The sequence below is a fragment of the Condylura cristata genome, unplaced genomic scaffold, assembly GCF_000260355.1.
Source record: "Condylura cristata isolate star-nosed mole 26May11 unplaced genomic scaffold, ConCri1.0 scaffold00030, whole genome shotgun sequence".
NCBI classification, from domain to species: domain Eukaryota; kingdom Metazoa; phylum Chordata; class Mammalia; order Eulipotyphla; family Talpidae; genus Condylura; species Condylura cristata.
This window is the reverse complement of record NW_004567131.1, coordinates 1,108,079-1,125,694: the sequence shown is the minus strand read 5'-3', so window position 1 is coordinate 1,125,694 and position 17,616 is coordinate 1,108,079. Positions and strand designations below refer to the sequence as shown.

General features: G+C 43.0%; 1 protein-coding gene across 1 annotated transcript in view; it reads left to right on the top strand.

Annotated features, from left to right (window-relative positions):
• Window positions 1–204: 204 nt before the first annotated feature.
• Window positions 205–17,616, top strand: part of SLC35F3 (solute carrier family 35, member F3) — a 352,675-nt gene continuing 335,263 nt past the window's right edge. The window contains exons 1-2 of the mRNA XM_004691127.2: window positions 205–330; window positions 737–966. Of these exons, the coding sequence (XP_004691184.1) occupies window positions 278–330; window positions 737–966 (283 nt within the window). The 5' untranslated portion in view covers window positions 205–277. The remainder of the gene's footprint in view (window positions 331–736; window positions 967–17,616) is intronic.

Sequence of the window (17,616 nt, the reverse complement as noted above, 5' to 3'; positions counted from 1 at the left end):
GCAGCGTCCGCACTGCCCCTACTGCCCGCTCGCTGCAGCGAGCGCCGCGGACCGGCTGAAGCCGGGCTTAGCTGCCGCGCCCGCGCTGTGCCGCACGCCGTGGAGCCGCTCGGGGACGACCCGCGCGGGCGCGCACAGGCGGCACCGAGCGGCCGGCGCCCAGCGGACCCTCGGCGGGCTGCGCGCCCACCTTGCCCGCGTCGAGACTGCCTGCTGCTCGGGCCGTGGCCCCTCTGCCTCAAGTCTGGGAGCTCCCGGCCCCACTCTGCCGTTGCCTATGGGGATCCGAGAGTTTCCCGGCGGCGCACCCAGGGGCAAAAGCATCACCGTGTGAGTAGCTCTCTGGGCGTGGGTGCGCCAGCGGGCTGACGGGCGGAACGCCGGGGTGGCCCTTTGCAGCCGGCACTGGCAGACCGGGGCTCGGGAGGGACAGCGCGCAGTGGGCTGCTCGGGAAGTTTAATCCATCCTCTGCCTTGCTAGTCGCTCCAACCTGCACTGCCTGAGGCACCCAGGATAGGGCACTGGAGACGGGACCCGACGCCCAGGCTGCCGAAGGAGCCGGGGTGAGGTGGAAGGGTGGCGGGCGGTGGCAAGGAGGAAACGCCGACCCCGCAGGAACACCTGCCCCCGAAGAGCCTGGGCCGCGCCTCTGCTAGTTGGGGGATCTGCTGCTTACCAAATCCCTCCGTTCTCTGTCCTTGCTCCCCTTCCCCGCCCACCTGCCTGCGATCTTAGTGGCATGAGGAGGTCACCGGACGTCAGCCCCCGGAGACTATCCGACATCAGCCCCCAGCTCCGGCAGCTGAAATACTTGGTGGTGGATGAGGCGATTAAGGAGGATCTGAAATGGTCACGCTCGGTGGAGGACCTCACCAGCGGGCCCGTGGGGCTCACGTCCATCGAGGAGCGGATCTTGCGCATCACCGGCTACTACGGCTACCAGCCCTGGGCAGCGAGCTACAAAAGTAAGACCCCTCATCTCATTTCCCTCGTCCACCATTCAGCCCTCCCGATGGTTCTGACAGCAGCCGAGGGTGGTGCCCCTAGGGAAGCGTCTGCCCCCTTATTCTGCCGGCAGATACAGACCTGGGCACTTGGGGGAGGGGGTCCTGAGACAGAGTTCTTCAGGACCTTTGGGAATTTCTGGTTCATTCTCGTACAGCCCCAGTATTCCCACACACCCCTCTGTTCTTATCCCTTGCTCTTGAGGTATCACTCTGCGAGAGACAGCATTTGGAAAGTCAAGGGACCCTGCTGTGTGGCATCCTGGCGGATCTGAAAGTGTTACCGTGCCTCACATCAGGGCTCAGCTGGCTTAGTTAGAGACTGCAGACTTAGCTCCTGGATTTGTGGATTTTAACTCTTCCCTTGTCTCTTAGGCCGGGCTGGTGGAGGGCAATTCTTGGGGCCGACATTTTAGATCCCACTCCCTGCCCTAGGTCTTTATCTGCCCGCATGGTGGGGTTTACTTCAGTTCATTCTAGATACTGGCATTTGGTCCCTGAGAGATGGTTGGTGCCAGGTGGAGCAGCTGAAACTTTGCATTGCCAGTAGGACCCCGTTGATGGCTTTGGCGATGCTGTCATCAGTCATAAGACAATTCCTGTGGGCCGCATCTATTTGGTGGACGTGTCTTTCTCTCACTTTGGAAACCTATAATTGTAATTGTAATTAGGAGGTTCCATCACTATCTTTTGACATAGCAAAGAGGTTGCCACTTACAACCTCAGCCAGTGTAAGAAATGGGTATTACTTTATTCCATTTGTAAAAAAGACTAACAGTTTAATGGTTTTGAGATATGTGTTTACCTTTCATTGCTTGAAATTGGAGCATACTTTATTGGTCCTTAGGGGGAAAGTCAGGTTTTTGTAGTTTAATCATATTGGGCTCTAAAAATATGCTTTTCTTTGCCTTTTTTTTAAACCCTTGACACTAAGCTAAAGGTCAATGGTATATTTGAAGCTAGCAGGTTACTTTTAGGTTATTTGCAGGAACAAACAGGATTTTCATGTATTGTTTTCATGCCCTTACTTGTTTCTAAAGAACTGTGGTGATTGCATTCACCTCTCTATAAACCTTTAAAAGGTTATGTCTCCTCCAATCGCCTGATTCTGCTGCTAAAATGTAGCTGATAAATGGGCTTTGGATTACAGACGGAAGAAAAGGGGCCAAGTTCTAGACTTTTCAGTGGAAAATACTAGGCATGTAATAACAAGAATGAAAACCTATTAGAAATGATTTATCTTACGGATAAGAATAAGCCACTCCATATCTGCTTTCTCTTGAAATTTTTTATTAATTTATAATCTTCTGCTGTTGATAACTAAAGACAGGGCTACAAATTAGTCTTCACGAAGTCCTCTGTTTAGTGCCTGAAAACATCTTACAGTGTATCTCTGCAATTCTGTTTGCAGTTGACCCTGTATGCTTTGCAGAGATTAGCACTGAGGTTGTGACTTTGAAGCTGGTAGCACACTTATAGCAGAGTTGAGGGTGTTTGGTATAATCATCTATATCATTAATACAGCCATATTGAAAATGAGTCCCTTTGTTGGCAATAGTATTCTTACAACTGTCTCTCTGGGGCTTCACTGAGGGAGTAAATTTTAGCAGACAGGCTGCAGTGGTCAGTTTGATGTGAATAAAATCAGCACATTCCACTCTCCTTATTGCTGATACTTTACAACAGTGTACTACCATTTTTTTTTTACTAAAATGCTTTAGGTGATAACTGACATTTTGATGCATTAATTGGATTTTAAGTTTAAATTTAGAGAAGCTAATGTTTTATTAATAAAGCCAGAAACATTTTAGGGCAGCCATGTGATGGTTTTGCCAGTTCCGCGGAAGTAGAGAAAATTAATAATGAGGCTATATGTATGTAGGTATCAGTTAGATATCTTATTTGTTGACTCATAATCACACTCAACAAACTGGGAGAGATGAGAACAAAAGAAATAGTCTCATCATCCCCAGGGCAAGTTATGGGATGTTCACTCTTCATCCTAAACATTATTATGCCACTTTTCAGTCACTTTCCAAGTGATCTATGTCCTCACTGAATGAGTAACCATTTTCTAGATGATTTGAGAGATTTAAGTTGGCTGCCTTTATAGCAGCAGAACTTACTTTGTTGACCAAGTATTCTTTTTACCCTCTTGGTTTCCACTTTGTTGTGGATTATTAAGATAAGTGATGCCATTGTTGTGAATGGGGGCAGGTGTGACCTTTGCTCAGTATTCTCAATCCAGTGAGTGAAATGAGAAAGTTTCACTCTAGACAAGAGAAAAGGAATTGTTTTGTAAAAAATCCAAAGGCCCTTGGGTCTTAGAGAGATGCTTTCTGTGGAACATTTAGCTAAACACTAAACTATAAAAACAAGTAGGTAGAAAGGTCAGGTTGGTTCCTCTTTTGGAGGCTGAAGTCTGCCAGGCTCCACAGTCTGCATTTCTGGATCAAACTTTGGGGCAGTATTCCTGGAGGTTCCTGGGATTCCTGGCTGGGAGTGGACACAGAGCACAGAAAGCTTGTGACCCACAGTAGTTGCTCCTCAGTGAATATTTGTTGAATGAGTGAATGAATGCAGTTGAAAGATTGACCTCTGGGAGGGAGAGGGAGAGAACTTTAGCACACATTTCTGTAGTGATTTGTCTCATTTAACTCTTTATGCTGACTTCCTGTTAGTTTGGAAGCGCCTCACTTCTTCCTTATTCTTTCATCAGTAACGGCATCCTCGGCTTTGAGAATATAGATGAGACAAGAATTCTTGATAGCAAGTGTTAGTTTGGCCCAGGGTTTCTCAGCCTCAGCACTATTGACACTTTATACTAAATAACTCTTTATTGTGGGGCCATGGCATGACCATGGGATATTTAGCAGCAACCCTGCTTCTATTGCTACCTAGGTGCCGCCTCCCTATCATGCCCCATCTGGGTTGTGACATTTAAGCATGTTTCCAGACAATGTCCCCAGGAAGTGTACTCTAGGAGAACCCTTCATTTACCCTAGTCCTAAATTTATGTTTCAAGTGAACTCTTTTCTGTAGCGCTAACCTATAGGACCTGCCTCCTGAGTTCCTGACCACCTCTCTTCATTACTCCTGGACTGCTTTTTACACTTTAATAATGATCTGGGTTAGAATAGGCAGCCTCCTGAAAGAACCTGTTGCATCTGTGACTAAAATGATTCCCACCCACTCACCATAAATTGATAACTCAGAGAAAGTACTTTAGAATTAAGAACGATATAGATAGTTTCCCTTAATGACTTTCTTTTCTCTCCCACCTTATACCAGAGCAGAAGAGAAATGACCCACTGGAAGCTCTTCTGCTTCCCCTTTCCTTTCTCATTCTCTGGGCTAGACACCAGGGGAAGAGCAGGCTGCAGAAGGAAAGAGAAGTGAGGTTCAGAAATAGCCATCCTTATAGATTACATCCAGCTCAGGCTCCTGACCTGGGAATAAGGGAAGGAGCATACCTGGGAGCCCCCAGATGGAGGCTGTTGCATGGGATGAAGGAGATTCTATAAATGGTCTTTATTTCCTTTAATTCATTTAGCAAAATATATTGGGGCATTTACTGTGTATGGGAATATAGAGCTAAACTATAAAACACAGATGTGCAGATGTGGCTCACTGCACAGCTGTGCCTTTATCAAGAAACAAAGTTCAACAAAGGCCCGCATCTAGGAAATAAAATGTGTTTACATTTAACAGAGGTGGTTCACTTTGCAAAGGTTTCCCTGAAGGGTGTTTTCAAATAGTGAGCTCTCAAATATTTTTCTAAGTAAGGAAACTTTTTAGGAATTGCTCTGGGGAAGGGGAGTGGAGGAAGGGCACTGCTTAAAATGAGGAACAACGGTCTTTTGAGTAGAGTTATTACTACATTGTGGTGCTTATACTGAACATGTTCAGATAAAAATGATTTTTAAAAATGGTAATGCATATATTTTTAAATCATTTGTCGAGTGGATAGTGGCCTAGCTTAGTCCCAAAAAACCATTCGATATCTAGCCCACTCCAGCCTGCCATTGACAACGTGAGCCTAGCCCAGGGTCAGACAAAACTCAGTTTATCTGGTGGAGGTTTTATAGTTCTAGCTGAAAAACTGTAGGGCACTGAATAACTAATTTGGTTACGAGGAAATCATATTTCAAGATCCTCCAGGTTTCAAAGGTCAGAAAGGGGTTGTATGAAAGGCTTGACTGAGGGGAAAGGGCTAAGGGCTATCTCCCACTCTCCTTGTGCTTTCAGACAGCACTGAGTACAGGCTGCTGACGTCATCACCAGTGCTAACTGGAGCAGTGGCTCATCGTATAATTGAATTCATGGTGAGTCGTTTTTGTTTGAACCTCCCAAAATAGTAAAGGTCAGGTCAGCAATTCAAAAATGACCCAGTTGTAATAGATTTATAATTTGGTTGTAAAAATGAATTTTGGAATGGAGCTGGGCATATGACAGATGAGATTGAAAAGATTTCTTTTTAAATGTTGGATGGTGGTGAGGGTAGGGTGGCCTGAGCATCGAGTCTAATATTTTGTAGTTTCTCAGAGTAAACTTTATTCCTGAATGTGAATACACGCTAACAATCTAGCAAATAGTTTTCTGAGAGCTGAAAGAACTGAAATGCAGAAGCATTCTATTTTAAGGCAACACGGAGGCTGGTACACTCAGATCATGGAGGGATTGGAAACCCCTTACCTCTGGGTGTGAAGGGGACCTGGCCGTTCTCATCTTCAGGGAGCAGAGTCTCTGGTGGCTCCTGCTGTGCTGTTGCATTTCTAAGGTTGTGTCATGACCAGCTTAAGTGTGGGCCTCAAACCTGCTGGCAGGAAAGCTCTGGGAAGGCAGGTTCTCCACTGTCTCTCCAGCCTGCAGTGTGGCTCTTGGCACATAGAACTGAGGTGCTTTGATCGCCAGATTACAGAGTATCCCTGGCACCGAAGTCAGGAACGGTTGTTAGATTTAATGAAAGGCCATTTACACACACACACATACACACACGCAATATATGGACATTTCAGAATTATTCTGCATAAAACTCCTCACTGCTCAGTCTCCTGGGTCTTTCCCAAAACTCAGCTAAAAGCATCCACAAGGAGTCACACTCCTTGAGTTTATGTTATCAGTGTTTTGATAATCTCACTTTAGAAATGATAGGAAAAAAATGAACAGAGCCCAAGGAAGAAGAGAAAATGGATCAATGAGAATTGAAAATGTGCTCTACAGGCAAAGATAAACTGTCAGGGAACAAATTGCTGCCATGTCTATGAGAACAGTGGGATCTGACAGCTTTGGGGCTATCTTCCCAGGATACTGGGGGCCCCCTATAGCCCAGCACACATCCTCACTCAGTTAACCAGTGCCTTCCTCTTTAGTTTTGAAATTAAATCCAGGAGATTGTGGTCTAGTCTGGGAGTGATCTTATGAGTCAGAGGTGCTGTGAGGGGGTCTTCTGGCTTCTGTGTGGATGAAGAAGTAGAGAAAGCTGGTTTCGAGAGAGAGAAAAATCAGGAAATTGGGCAAAGCAGTCAGAGTGAGCCTTGGCAACCGCAGCTCCATGCTATGTCCGGGTTCCCTCCTAGGCGAAGGTTTGCCACAGCTCCTGCCCCAGGCTCCAGGAGACCCCCCTGTTGCAAAGCAGCAGCCCCTTCCTGCTAAGTGAGCAGATGCTGGGCTTTGTTCCCTCAATGCAGATTCTTATTGGTATAAGATAGCCGAGCCATTTCTACTCAGACTCATGTAATACAAAATAAGGATGTATATATCAGAGATTTTCCACTGAGAGTAAGAAATCACTTACTGACAGTTAAGCTAAAGAAGATCCAGAAACATCCCTCTCCCAAGGACTTCGAAAAAGGGGTCCTCCAGAGGCCCCAAATCAGTAAAGTATTTTCTTGGCCCATGACAGGGATGGACTTGATTTCCACGTGCTGTCTTTTGCTTCATTTCAATGGTGAGCATGCCTGATCAGCAGAGAAATAGACTGGTTTGTTTACTTATCTTATAGCAGATCCTAGAATGGAGCATGTACAATTAGGCATCTGGTAAATTCTTTTGGTTAACGATAGTGACAAGCCCTTGAACAATTGCCTAGGACACAGGCACATATTTCTCTCATGTAGCTTAAGGCAGCCTTAATTTATGATAGTATTTGTGATTGTAGGAAACAAATTGCTCCTTTCCTGTGACTCTCTGCATAGAAAGCCAGAGGCTGTTTTGGAATCCTGAGGCATAGAGTCATTGTAACTTCTCAGAATAGTTTCTAGTTTTGACAAATGTTTTCTGTGACATTTAAATTTTCTTCTTGTCAATCTGCCATGGATCATCTACTGTACCTGACTAGATAAAAATCCATTAGCAGATTATTTTTATCCTTCACCATCAACTTTGTGACTATGTAGTGTTAATAAAAACCTGTGCATGTCCCCAAAGCTTTATTCAAATGGTTGGAAGAAAGTTTGTCTTAATGAATGTTGACTTTGCTTCCCTATTTTTCTCATAAGAAATTGACTCTACTTATTGTCAATAAATGTAAGTTAAAATATTCTTTTCTTTTAAAAAACGAATATAATTATGACTGCAGGTATGACACAGTTGGGTTTTCTGCTGCCTCTTTCTCATGCCGTTCATGTGTGGGAGCTTAAGAAACACTTTTCAAATGTTGAAAAAATAAATGAATTTAAAAATAAAAAAAGAAAGGAAAAATAAAGCAGTTTTATCTAGGACAGACTTGATGCCCTTTGAAATAGTTTGAAGACCATTTAAATGTGAAAAGCTAAAACAATGGATTTCAAGGGTTTATGCATTTTTCTCTTTTTCTTTTTATTGAGTAATGGCAGTTCACAACACCATGTAGGTTTTAAGTGTAGTTTCTCACCTCAGCCATTGTATTTATTATTAAGTGTAGTTTCTCACCTCAGCCATTGTATATATTATACTTACACTTTTAAATATTAAGTCAACATTTGGTTTTATTAAATATTCAACATAAATATCTTTCATAGGCTTGTCATATTTTATGCAGTGCGTATGTTTTCAGTTCATGTAAATAAAATATATATACTTTATCCTGAAATGCTAGGAAAACTTTGTACTTCTCTACCTATAATTGTGTTTTTCTGTGTGTACGCTATAAAGTATCCTGTGATTCTCTCAGACTATTCTGAGCAATTCCAATATAGTCGCTGGGAGGGGGAGTAAGAGCCTTTCCATGTAGACCTCATTGCCATATCTCCCTCTTGAAAAGCACATGGGCCAGCCAGGGCTTCAGAAAACCACTGCATGAAACTTCATACACTCCTCACAAAGGCGCTCATTTGACAGATGAACAACAGAGTAAGTTCCGGGTGAAACACTGGAACCTATTGTGAAGGCTGTATTCACTGCCCCACCCTCCCTCTAATAATCTACTCATTCATTCATCGTTCATTCACTGAAGTGTCAAATAGTATTTACTTGTGCCCTGGTCGGGGGATGAAGTAGGGCAACAAATGTCTTCATTTTTAAGAGATACATGTTCTCTATGGCATAGTTACTATGTTCTAGACAATACCTAGAGGGGAGACAAGATGATCCCTGTCAGTCTGTCCACACAGGTAGCCTCCATATTTCTTTTTTGTACTTCCCTAACTAAATGCCCAGGGGTATTTTGGATCAACATTAACCAGCCTTACACTAAACCCTAATGGCATTGGTTAATATTTTCATTGCGGGGCATCATGAACAACTGATTAGCAGCAGGGTAGAATATTGAGCCTCAGGAAACTTCTTTTTCTTCTGTGGAATCTGGAATGTTGCTGCTAAATTCAATGCTAATTTGTTCATTTGATAGACCTCGCTTTTTCTTCTTTCATGAAATGGTGCAACAACAGAGATTTTAACTGGGTTGATGAGATTAAGCAACTAACCCAGCACATTTCTTCACTGATGTTTTATGCTGCAGGCATTTTGCTTCTTTCTGCTTTAAAGAAAGCTGGCATGAGATGCTTTTCTTCCTTTAACTAAAAGCCTTGTGAAATAGCAATGGACTGGAACTCAGAGGGGCTGGGGCTTTCCTTCAAGCTCTACCATTTTTTTTTTTTGCCCCCAACATTGCTGTGCATTATGTGATTTTTCCAATTCCTTTAATAGAATAGGGAAGTACAAAAGAGAGAATAGGCTCTTTTGAACCTATTCTGGATGTTCATCTTCAGAGATGAGAAACCGTCTAGTTCATATGAATGTTGTTTTAAAGAATATCTCTACCTTTTATTTATTTATTAATAAAAATCAAAATATCCTGATTAACATGACCATTACTTTGCATAATGTTGAGAACGGTAAGAAACGGAGTTTCTTCCAGCCATTTCTTGCCTTCATTGGTCCTGGAGACACTTGGCCTGGTGTGGATGAACCAAAGACTCAGAGATGAGACTGAGCTAGGATAGGTTTGAGTTTTGGGATCAGTCTCACTTCTCTCTTGCTGTCTTGTTTGCTTCTTTCCTCAGCCCCCACCTTTTCTTTGTGCTGCTCTTGTAAGTCTGGCCATCTTTGGATGGATGTTTCCCTAACAGTCAGCAAGTGGGTTAAGGTTACTCAAATCAATCCCTAGGGCCTGTTTTCTCTGGTTGATTTGGTTCCTTTAGCAAAGGAAGGTGGTTTAGGCCTCAGGCACCCTTGACCACTTAATGCCTGCTAAGAGGCTAAAAAGTGATAGCAGTTATCTTCCAGTGGCTTAGAGCTCCACATCCCAAGGCCGCATTTTCAGGTAAAGGTGTGTGACAGACAATGTAATGTAAAGAAAAATTGTACCTTCCTCTTTATAGATGTCTCACACAATATTCTTTGTGCAGTATTTCACTTTTGACATGTCTGGGGGCCAAAAATGTAGTATTTTATTTCACATTAAACAATTCTGTGATGCTCTTTATAGACACTATACTTTGCCTCAGTTCTGATGTTCTCTACCCAGAGATGGCTTCTTCCAGTGAGCCCCCCATCACGTCACACCCAGCCCTACATCAGAAATCCAAGTGTTAACTCTGCTTCTGCCCAAGTGGCTATAAATGAAAGATTCCTACAGTTTCCTTGGGCATGATAATTTGCTAAAGTGACTTATAGAACTCATGTAAACAATTTATTTACTAGGTTATCATTTATTATAAAAGGATGTAGTTTAAAAACATCCCAGTGGAAAAATGCATAAGATAGTGATGTGGGAAGGGTTGTGAAGTTTCTATACCTTCTCTGGGTACACCAGCCTCCCCTTGTCTCTGTGTGTCCTTTAACCTGGAGGCTTTCAATAACCCATCCTCTTAGGTCTTATGGAGACATCATTACATTGACCTGTCTGACTGTGTAGACCATTGGCCAGTGGCTACTGATTTGACCTCTCTGGAGAGGGGTCTGGAACTGACAGGTCCAACCCTCTAATTACAGTTGGTTTCTTTGGCAATCATCCCATCCTTATGGTCTTTGCAAAAGTTCCCTCATTCACATAAACACTAGTGTGGTTGCAAAGGAGCTTCTTATGAATAACAAAAGATACCACTTTATCCTTATTGCTCTTATTTATCACTTAGGAAATTCCACACGTTTTAGAAACTCTTTGCTGGAAATGGAGAAAGAAACAAAATTTATGTTTCTTATAATAAACCACAAAGTCACACATGGATGTAAAAGACATTTTGGAGGCAATTGGACAAATTTGAATTGCTGCTAATCATTTTAGGGACCATTGTTATTTTTCTTGGGCCTGGTGATGGTAATAGTGTGATTATGTAGGAGGATGTCTTTATTCTTAAGAGATACTGAAGTATTTAGGGATAAAGTGTCAGGTCTGTAATATACTTTTAAATAGTTTAACAAAAATAATTATAGCTAATAGATAAAAAATAGATAAAATGAAATTTAAATTTGTGCAATAGATATATGTGTGCTCATTGGATTGTTTTCTCAAGCTTTTTGTAAAGAGGAATATTGGTTTATGGAGGTAATGTTGGTTTATATTGTTTGTACTTTGGGAGAACAGAGCCCCTCCCCTCAAGTATTATCATGATAATGCACCGACCACCTGAGGACCCTTGTTCCACTACCTTAGTTTATTGTGCTCCCCACCTTTGCTTTCCCCTTCCCCCCACCTCTGCATTCCTCAACTCCATAGTCTGTTTTCAGAGGTTAGTTCCTAAATTTGGCTTTATTTGTTCCTTTACTTATTTTCTCTCTAATCCACTTCTAAGTGACACCATCAGCATTTGTCTTTCTCCTCCTGACTTCATTTGTCATAATCTCTATAAAGGGGAATATTTTCAAAATAAAAATAACTTTATTCCAGCCAATGACAAACATAGCCCAAATCTGTGAGGGAGCTACTCTATACTTGGCTTAGAGCTATTTTATCAATCTAAATAGCTAAACTGAGACAACCCGGAATAACCATAAGCGGAGCTTGTTTGGAGGCAGAGGGGGAGCTGCCTTTGGAAGGGTGCTGTAGACACAGAAGGCTTCCTGACGGCTCAGGGCAGGTTGTATTTGTGGACAAAAAGTGAAAGGGGAAGTCTGTCCAGTGTCCACACAGGGATTCCTCAGTTGAGGAGGGAGAGGAGTCTTGGTGGATGTTCTTTGCTCAGGAGGTAAGTAAGGTTCTGTCTTCTGTAAGTCAGGTATGCACTCACTAAGTTCTTAGGATGCAGGCATGAGCTTCTCTATTTTATATTTTATGGTTCTATTTTAGATTGCAATCCTTGCCCATATGACATCAGAATGTGGTCAAAAAGCAGGGAGAACTGTGTGAACTCTGACAAGAGTCCTCAGGGAAAATGGAGGCTCCTGTCTTCAAAGGCAGCGCTGGCTCCCAGGTGCTCTGCATTATGCACTCTATTCCAGGTAGGGCAGGCCAACGGGGTACGGACTGGATGTTTCTGTCCCTTCCAAATTCCTGTGTTGAAATTCTAAACCTCAATATGATGGCCTAACGGGTTCCTTGGGGCCTGAGTGGGTCATGAGGTGGAGCCTTCAAGACTGGGATTCATGTCCTTGTAAAAGGAAGCAGGAAAGCTGGCTCACTTTTTAGGCCAAATGAGAGCTCAGGGAGAAGAGGGCCCAAATGAGCCAGCATCCTGCAGTGGGCCCTCACCAGACCCCAACCCTGCTGGCACCCCCGGCCTCAGACCCCCAGCCTCCAGAAAGAGAGACCTCTGTTTTGTTTGTTAGCTGCTCGTTGTATGTGCTCTGTTGGAGCAATTCAGTCCATCTCAGACATAAGGGCAATATCTGTTCCTCCCACATGCTCATCACCTGAGCATGTTTTAAGACCTACACTGAGACGACAGGGTCGTGTACTTGCTTCTGCACGCAACCAACTTGTACACCTTGCTGTGTGTCAGCCGTCCTGCTGGGGTCTAACTTCCATTTATAAAATAAATAAGTGCTAAAGATGTAATGTCCAGCATGGCATTTCCTGTTTATAATGCTGTATTGGAGAGTTGAAGGCTGTAGAGAGTGGACATGAAAATTCTTTTCACACGAAAAACATCTTGACAGTGGTGACGCACACTAGCTACACTAACTGTGACGATGGGTATACACAGAGGTCAAATCATTATACTTATGCCTGAAATGAACATGTTGATGATATTTCAATGCTAAGTAATCCATTATCTGTTTTATTGTGTTTTTTTTTTAAGATTTATTTATTTATTCATACAGAACTGGGGTATAAGCCAGAGGTGCAGGGGAGGCAAGATACTTCACCATAGACAGTGTGGGGAACAGAACAGACAGATTGACTAAGTATACTGCTGAGAGGAGCAGTGGGCAGGTTAGGAGAGGTCTGCCATCCCATGTGGATCACCTCCAGGGTGGGGATCGAACCCGCACTGAAGCGGCTGAGTGGCTGCAGCCAGCTTGCAGTGCTGATTCCTAACCTGTTGAGCCAGCAAGGAGGGCCCCCAATTTATTGTTTTACAATTTTAAATAAAATTAATAAGAAGTCCCTGTGGGACTCATCTCAGGTTCCAGGATTCTTTTGACAAACAAAGCCTATGCTTTAAGAGCTCTAGAGTTACCGCCTGCTTCTCTACATGTTTAACTTGGAACCTATAAAATAAAATCTGTTGAGTCTGAGGGCCTTCCCTGAGAATGAGACAGCCATGCTGCAGGTTGCATTCTGGGCGGCATCTCTGGTGTGCTCTCTCATATCCTGTTGTATTTTACGTCTCTCCTCACCTCTCATTTATGCTTGCACACCCTGGCTTTCCTCCTGGCTCTCCAGGGGTGAGGCCATCAAGGGAAGACTGTTTCTTGTGAGGGTGGCTTCCAAAGAAACTGCCATCTGGAGAAGGTTGCTCTGCTGGCCAAGGAGGAAAAAGCAAAGTGCCAGCTAAGTCTCCTTCCTTGCTCTGAGTGGGGCCAGGGACAAGGAAAAATCCTGTTTGCCTTTAGCAGCTAAGAACATTCTTGTGCTGATCCCAAGGAAGGCCTTATCATTGCTGTTTGTATATAAAGGAACTCAGAGTAATAATGAGAACACCAGGGATAATGGTATTTTTACCTCAAGGTGAACACTGAGAATTGGAGGCAACATTTTGTCACAGGCATTCCTGTGTTAAACAGGGAAGCTCTACTTTTTTTCAGAATAAGAAAATGGGAGACACTGCTGTTGGAATCAGCCTTGGAATGTAGTAAACAGAAGTGCCGCAGTATATCAAAGAGCAAGTAGTCTTTGAGCTGGGAGCAGGAACAATTGATTGGTTTTGGAATAAACTATGCACAAGGTCAGAGAGAGAGTACTGAGTGGAAAGCAAGAGAGGGGTTTGAATTTCAAGCACTTTTCCGGAGAAGCAGTGTGCATAAAGGTGCTTTGTAAATCTGCTGGGAGCATTTTTTGGAGTTGTCTTAGGTGAATATTAGACCTCATTACTCTTGGATTACATCCAAGAGTAGAATTTCAGGATTGTAATGTTGTAACTGGCTAATTCCAAGGTGATCACCAAAAATCCCGGTTTCTAATATTCAGCACTTGAATTAGCTATCCTCCCATCCCCGCACACCCCACTTGAGGGCAGGTGGGACCTGTGACTTGCTTTTGGCCGGTAGAATATGCCAGAGATGGGCCATCACTTCTGTGACAATGTAGTACAAGAGATTCCATTGCGCCAACAAACTTGCTTTACATCCTCTCTCTCTCTTGCAACCTGCCGAAACAGTGTCTATGTTGGGAACCTGCGTGGCCTTTAATTGTCCAGGTGGCCTCAGCCGGTAACCCCCACACTCCAAAACTTAAGCTCTCAGTTCACTAGCCACAAGGAGCTGACTGTTGCTGAGAGCAATGCAAGTCAAAAGGCAAATCCTTTCTTACTTGAACCCCTAGATGAGAATGAACCCTGGTTAGCATCTTGATTTCAGCTCTGTGTAAAGAAGGGAGTGAAGACGAGGCTGATAATGCATTCCTCCACAAAGGTAAGGAATGGAACCACGCATTCAGCTGCTCCCGAATTCTAGTCCTGATTCTGCCATTTACTAAGTGGTTTTTACTGATTCTTATCCAATTTTCACCATCCTTATTTATTCCACCATCCTTATTTTCAGTAGTCAGTGAAAGGATTTGCTAAGATTACATCTTGAGTCCCTGCCACTAGAGAATTTTAAGGGACCTACGGTTTATCTAGAACATCTGAGGATTCTTTAAACAAGATACAGTTTAGAGGTAAAACAAAGCACACAAAGAGGCTGAGAAAACCTAAGTCCCATCTAGATGATGATCCCAACATAAGCCCTCTTCAGTGCACTGTGGGGCAAAGCCCAATACTAAGCCACTGGGAGGGAAACACCTTACTTTTTTCTTATTCTTTGTTGGTACATTGTCCAAAATATATTTTGACCACTCTTCTTTAACTATGTTAAATGCCAAAACATGGTAAATTCAATGTCAAAGCTTTGAAAATACCGAAGTAGGGTTCTAGCGAGGTTCTCTCTGAGGTCTTAGGGACATATGGCCCTGGGGTTACACTCTTCAGGGAGCCATCAGGACAACCAGCACACTTAATGTTGACTTGTACTGGGTTGCTTCTATAAAACAACTCTAGGACTTTGAACACCATATGATTTTGCTCATAGGTTATTCATGAAGAACTAAAACAAAGGACTGATGAAATAAAGCCAAAACAAATATTGTTTAACCTCTAAAACCATACCAAATGAATGGTTACCACAAGGGAAAGGGAGAGAAGAGTGGGTCAGTTGGGTCAAAGGGGTCAAATATTTGTGAAGGATTGGACTTTTGAAAGAATTAGACATTCAGTGGTAAACTTATTTTGATTTATAATGATGTAGCCCAGAAGCATATAATGCAATGTTACTTTAATTTAAAAAAAAATTAGAAAGCACACACAATAAAAGGCACACCAGTGTAGTGGCCACCAGGAAACTGAGTGGGTCTTTGTGGTGAGCAGCTCTGTAGAGATGGTGCTGGCAGAGTAATTCTGGTGGAAGCTCTTCTTGAAGATCAAAGACAATAAAAACCAAGGGCTGAAGGAGTCTGTGCGGGCATTGTCCCTTTGAGAGTTATGGGGAAGGGAAGCCCCTGCCTCAGCCCACCCCCAGACATAGAGCAAATGTGCTCTGCCATTAGCAGGTGCTCTTGACCAGAGTTGTTCCAAGAAGCAGCTTATTAAGGGCCAGAATGAGAAGCGCTTGATTGTTCTTGATGTTCATTGCTGCAGGTGTGTCCTTTGATACCTTGGGGGGAAGTAGCTATGGTGCGTCCTTTGATTAACTTTCTCTCTGCTGTGAGGTCTCATCATTTCCTACCTGGAAATGACTGTTAATAGGCCGAAATGAGCATTACTGAATAATTCATTCATAGAGCCCTTGCATTTTTATGCGGTTCTCAGAGTCCTGTTAATGTTTTCAAACCTTGCAAAAGAGAACTACTCCAACACGCTATGTGACATATATAGATATATGATTTCATCTGTATCAACTTCAAAACCTGGCAACACTCAACTGATGACAAGGTCAGAAAGAGGCTACCTTTGGGAAGGGGCTTGAAGGCAATATTCTGTCTGGTTACCTAGATGGCAGAGTAGATGTATCAAAAAAGAATATCAGTGCACATATACATTTACCAAGTGTTTAATTGCATGTGTCATACCTCAATTAAAAATTCTTTTTACAAAAGGAGGTCATGGGGGGGGTCTCTCCCTATAGAGATGTTAATTCCTGGATGGTCAGTCTGTTTCTGGAGGAGAGTGGCCACCTAGGAGCTACTGAACTCAGAACATAAAATGAGGACTCTGGTTCCTTTGTTGAAAGTGTCACTGCTGCTCCGTTGGAGACCTGAGTAGAAGGCTTGCCCTCAAAAGTTGTCCCATTTACTTTGGACATCTTGATGTTTGTAATGAGGAGCACAGCTCATTTCTGCCACCCCACCCCCTTTTTTAAAAAGGAATACTGCCTTTCTTCTGTTTTTGAAAATTATATCCATTTTACGTACGTGATTTTGTGCATATGGAATTTTGAAGTGTATGTTTAAAGAAAACCACACGATCTGGCATTTACTTAATGACAAGGACACTAAGACCAACATCAATGTGACTGGGACTTGTGTATTACCCTCTGTCACTCCTTGGCATCATTTCATTTGATTACTTAATAGACTCCCCCTGAAGATGACAGAGGAAGCAGAGGAATGGTGAAGCCCATTTTTTTTTTCCCCTTGAACATTTTATCCATGGTAATTGTAAAATTTTATGAAAGAAACAAATGCAATGGAGGCTTGAGTGTTTGCCTTTATTTAAATTTCTAGACTTCAGTTAATTCCAAATAGCCCAACTAACTTATTGTCAATGTTCATTTTGGATCCCATCCTCCCTGTGAATGGCCCTCAGAAAACTGCAGGTGCAGAGTGGAAGTTCATTTGAAAAAAAATATATTCTATCAGCCTGTACTTTTCAAAAAAAATGAATGCAATATCAGAACCATATTTTTAATAGAATGGGTAGAAAAAGGATTTGCTTTTTGGACCTACAGATTGTGAGATTCTGATCTGAGGGCTCCAGAAAGGCAGAGGAACTTAACAGGGGTTGGAGAAGGGAGTGAGTGATTGAGGACCCTCAGGACCAAAGTGAAGACAATGGTATTCCAGGTCAGGTGGGGTCTGACTTCATGTCCAAAGCACATAGGTCAGCTGTGGTTTGGATACTGCTCACTTCTCTCCCTGCCCCACTCTGTTAGCACTAGTCGCCTAGAGCTTATTAGTATGAAGTGCTTTATTCCATTTGGAACACTGTTGTATAAATTGTAGGTATTATGTTGTTTACCATTCTTCACAAGCTTCTAAGAAGGGTGGCAGAGTGTCGATTATTCATGTGAGTTCAGAGCATGTCTCTGCTTGTGTGCATGCCCAGGCTATAAAATAGGTGCATAGTTTATCCTTCACATTAAAAGTGATTTCCATCTCTGTGAACTTAAGTGAAGTTACAGCATGTCTTCATATCTGGTCCTTGTGTTCCCAGACCCCGTTGCTGCTTGTGTTTCCATTACACTTCCAGATCTTTTATGTACACTTGAATTCCTTATTCTTAAATGTTCACAAATCCACTCATGTAATCCAGATAATTTCCCTGATAATGACTA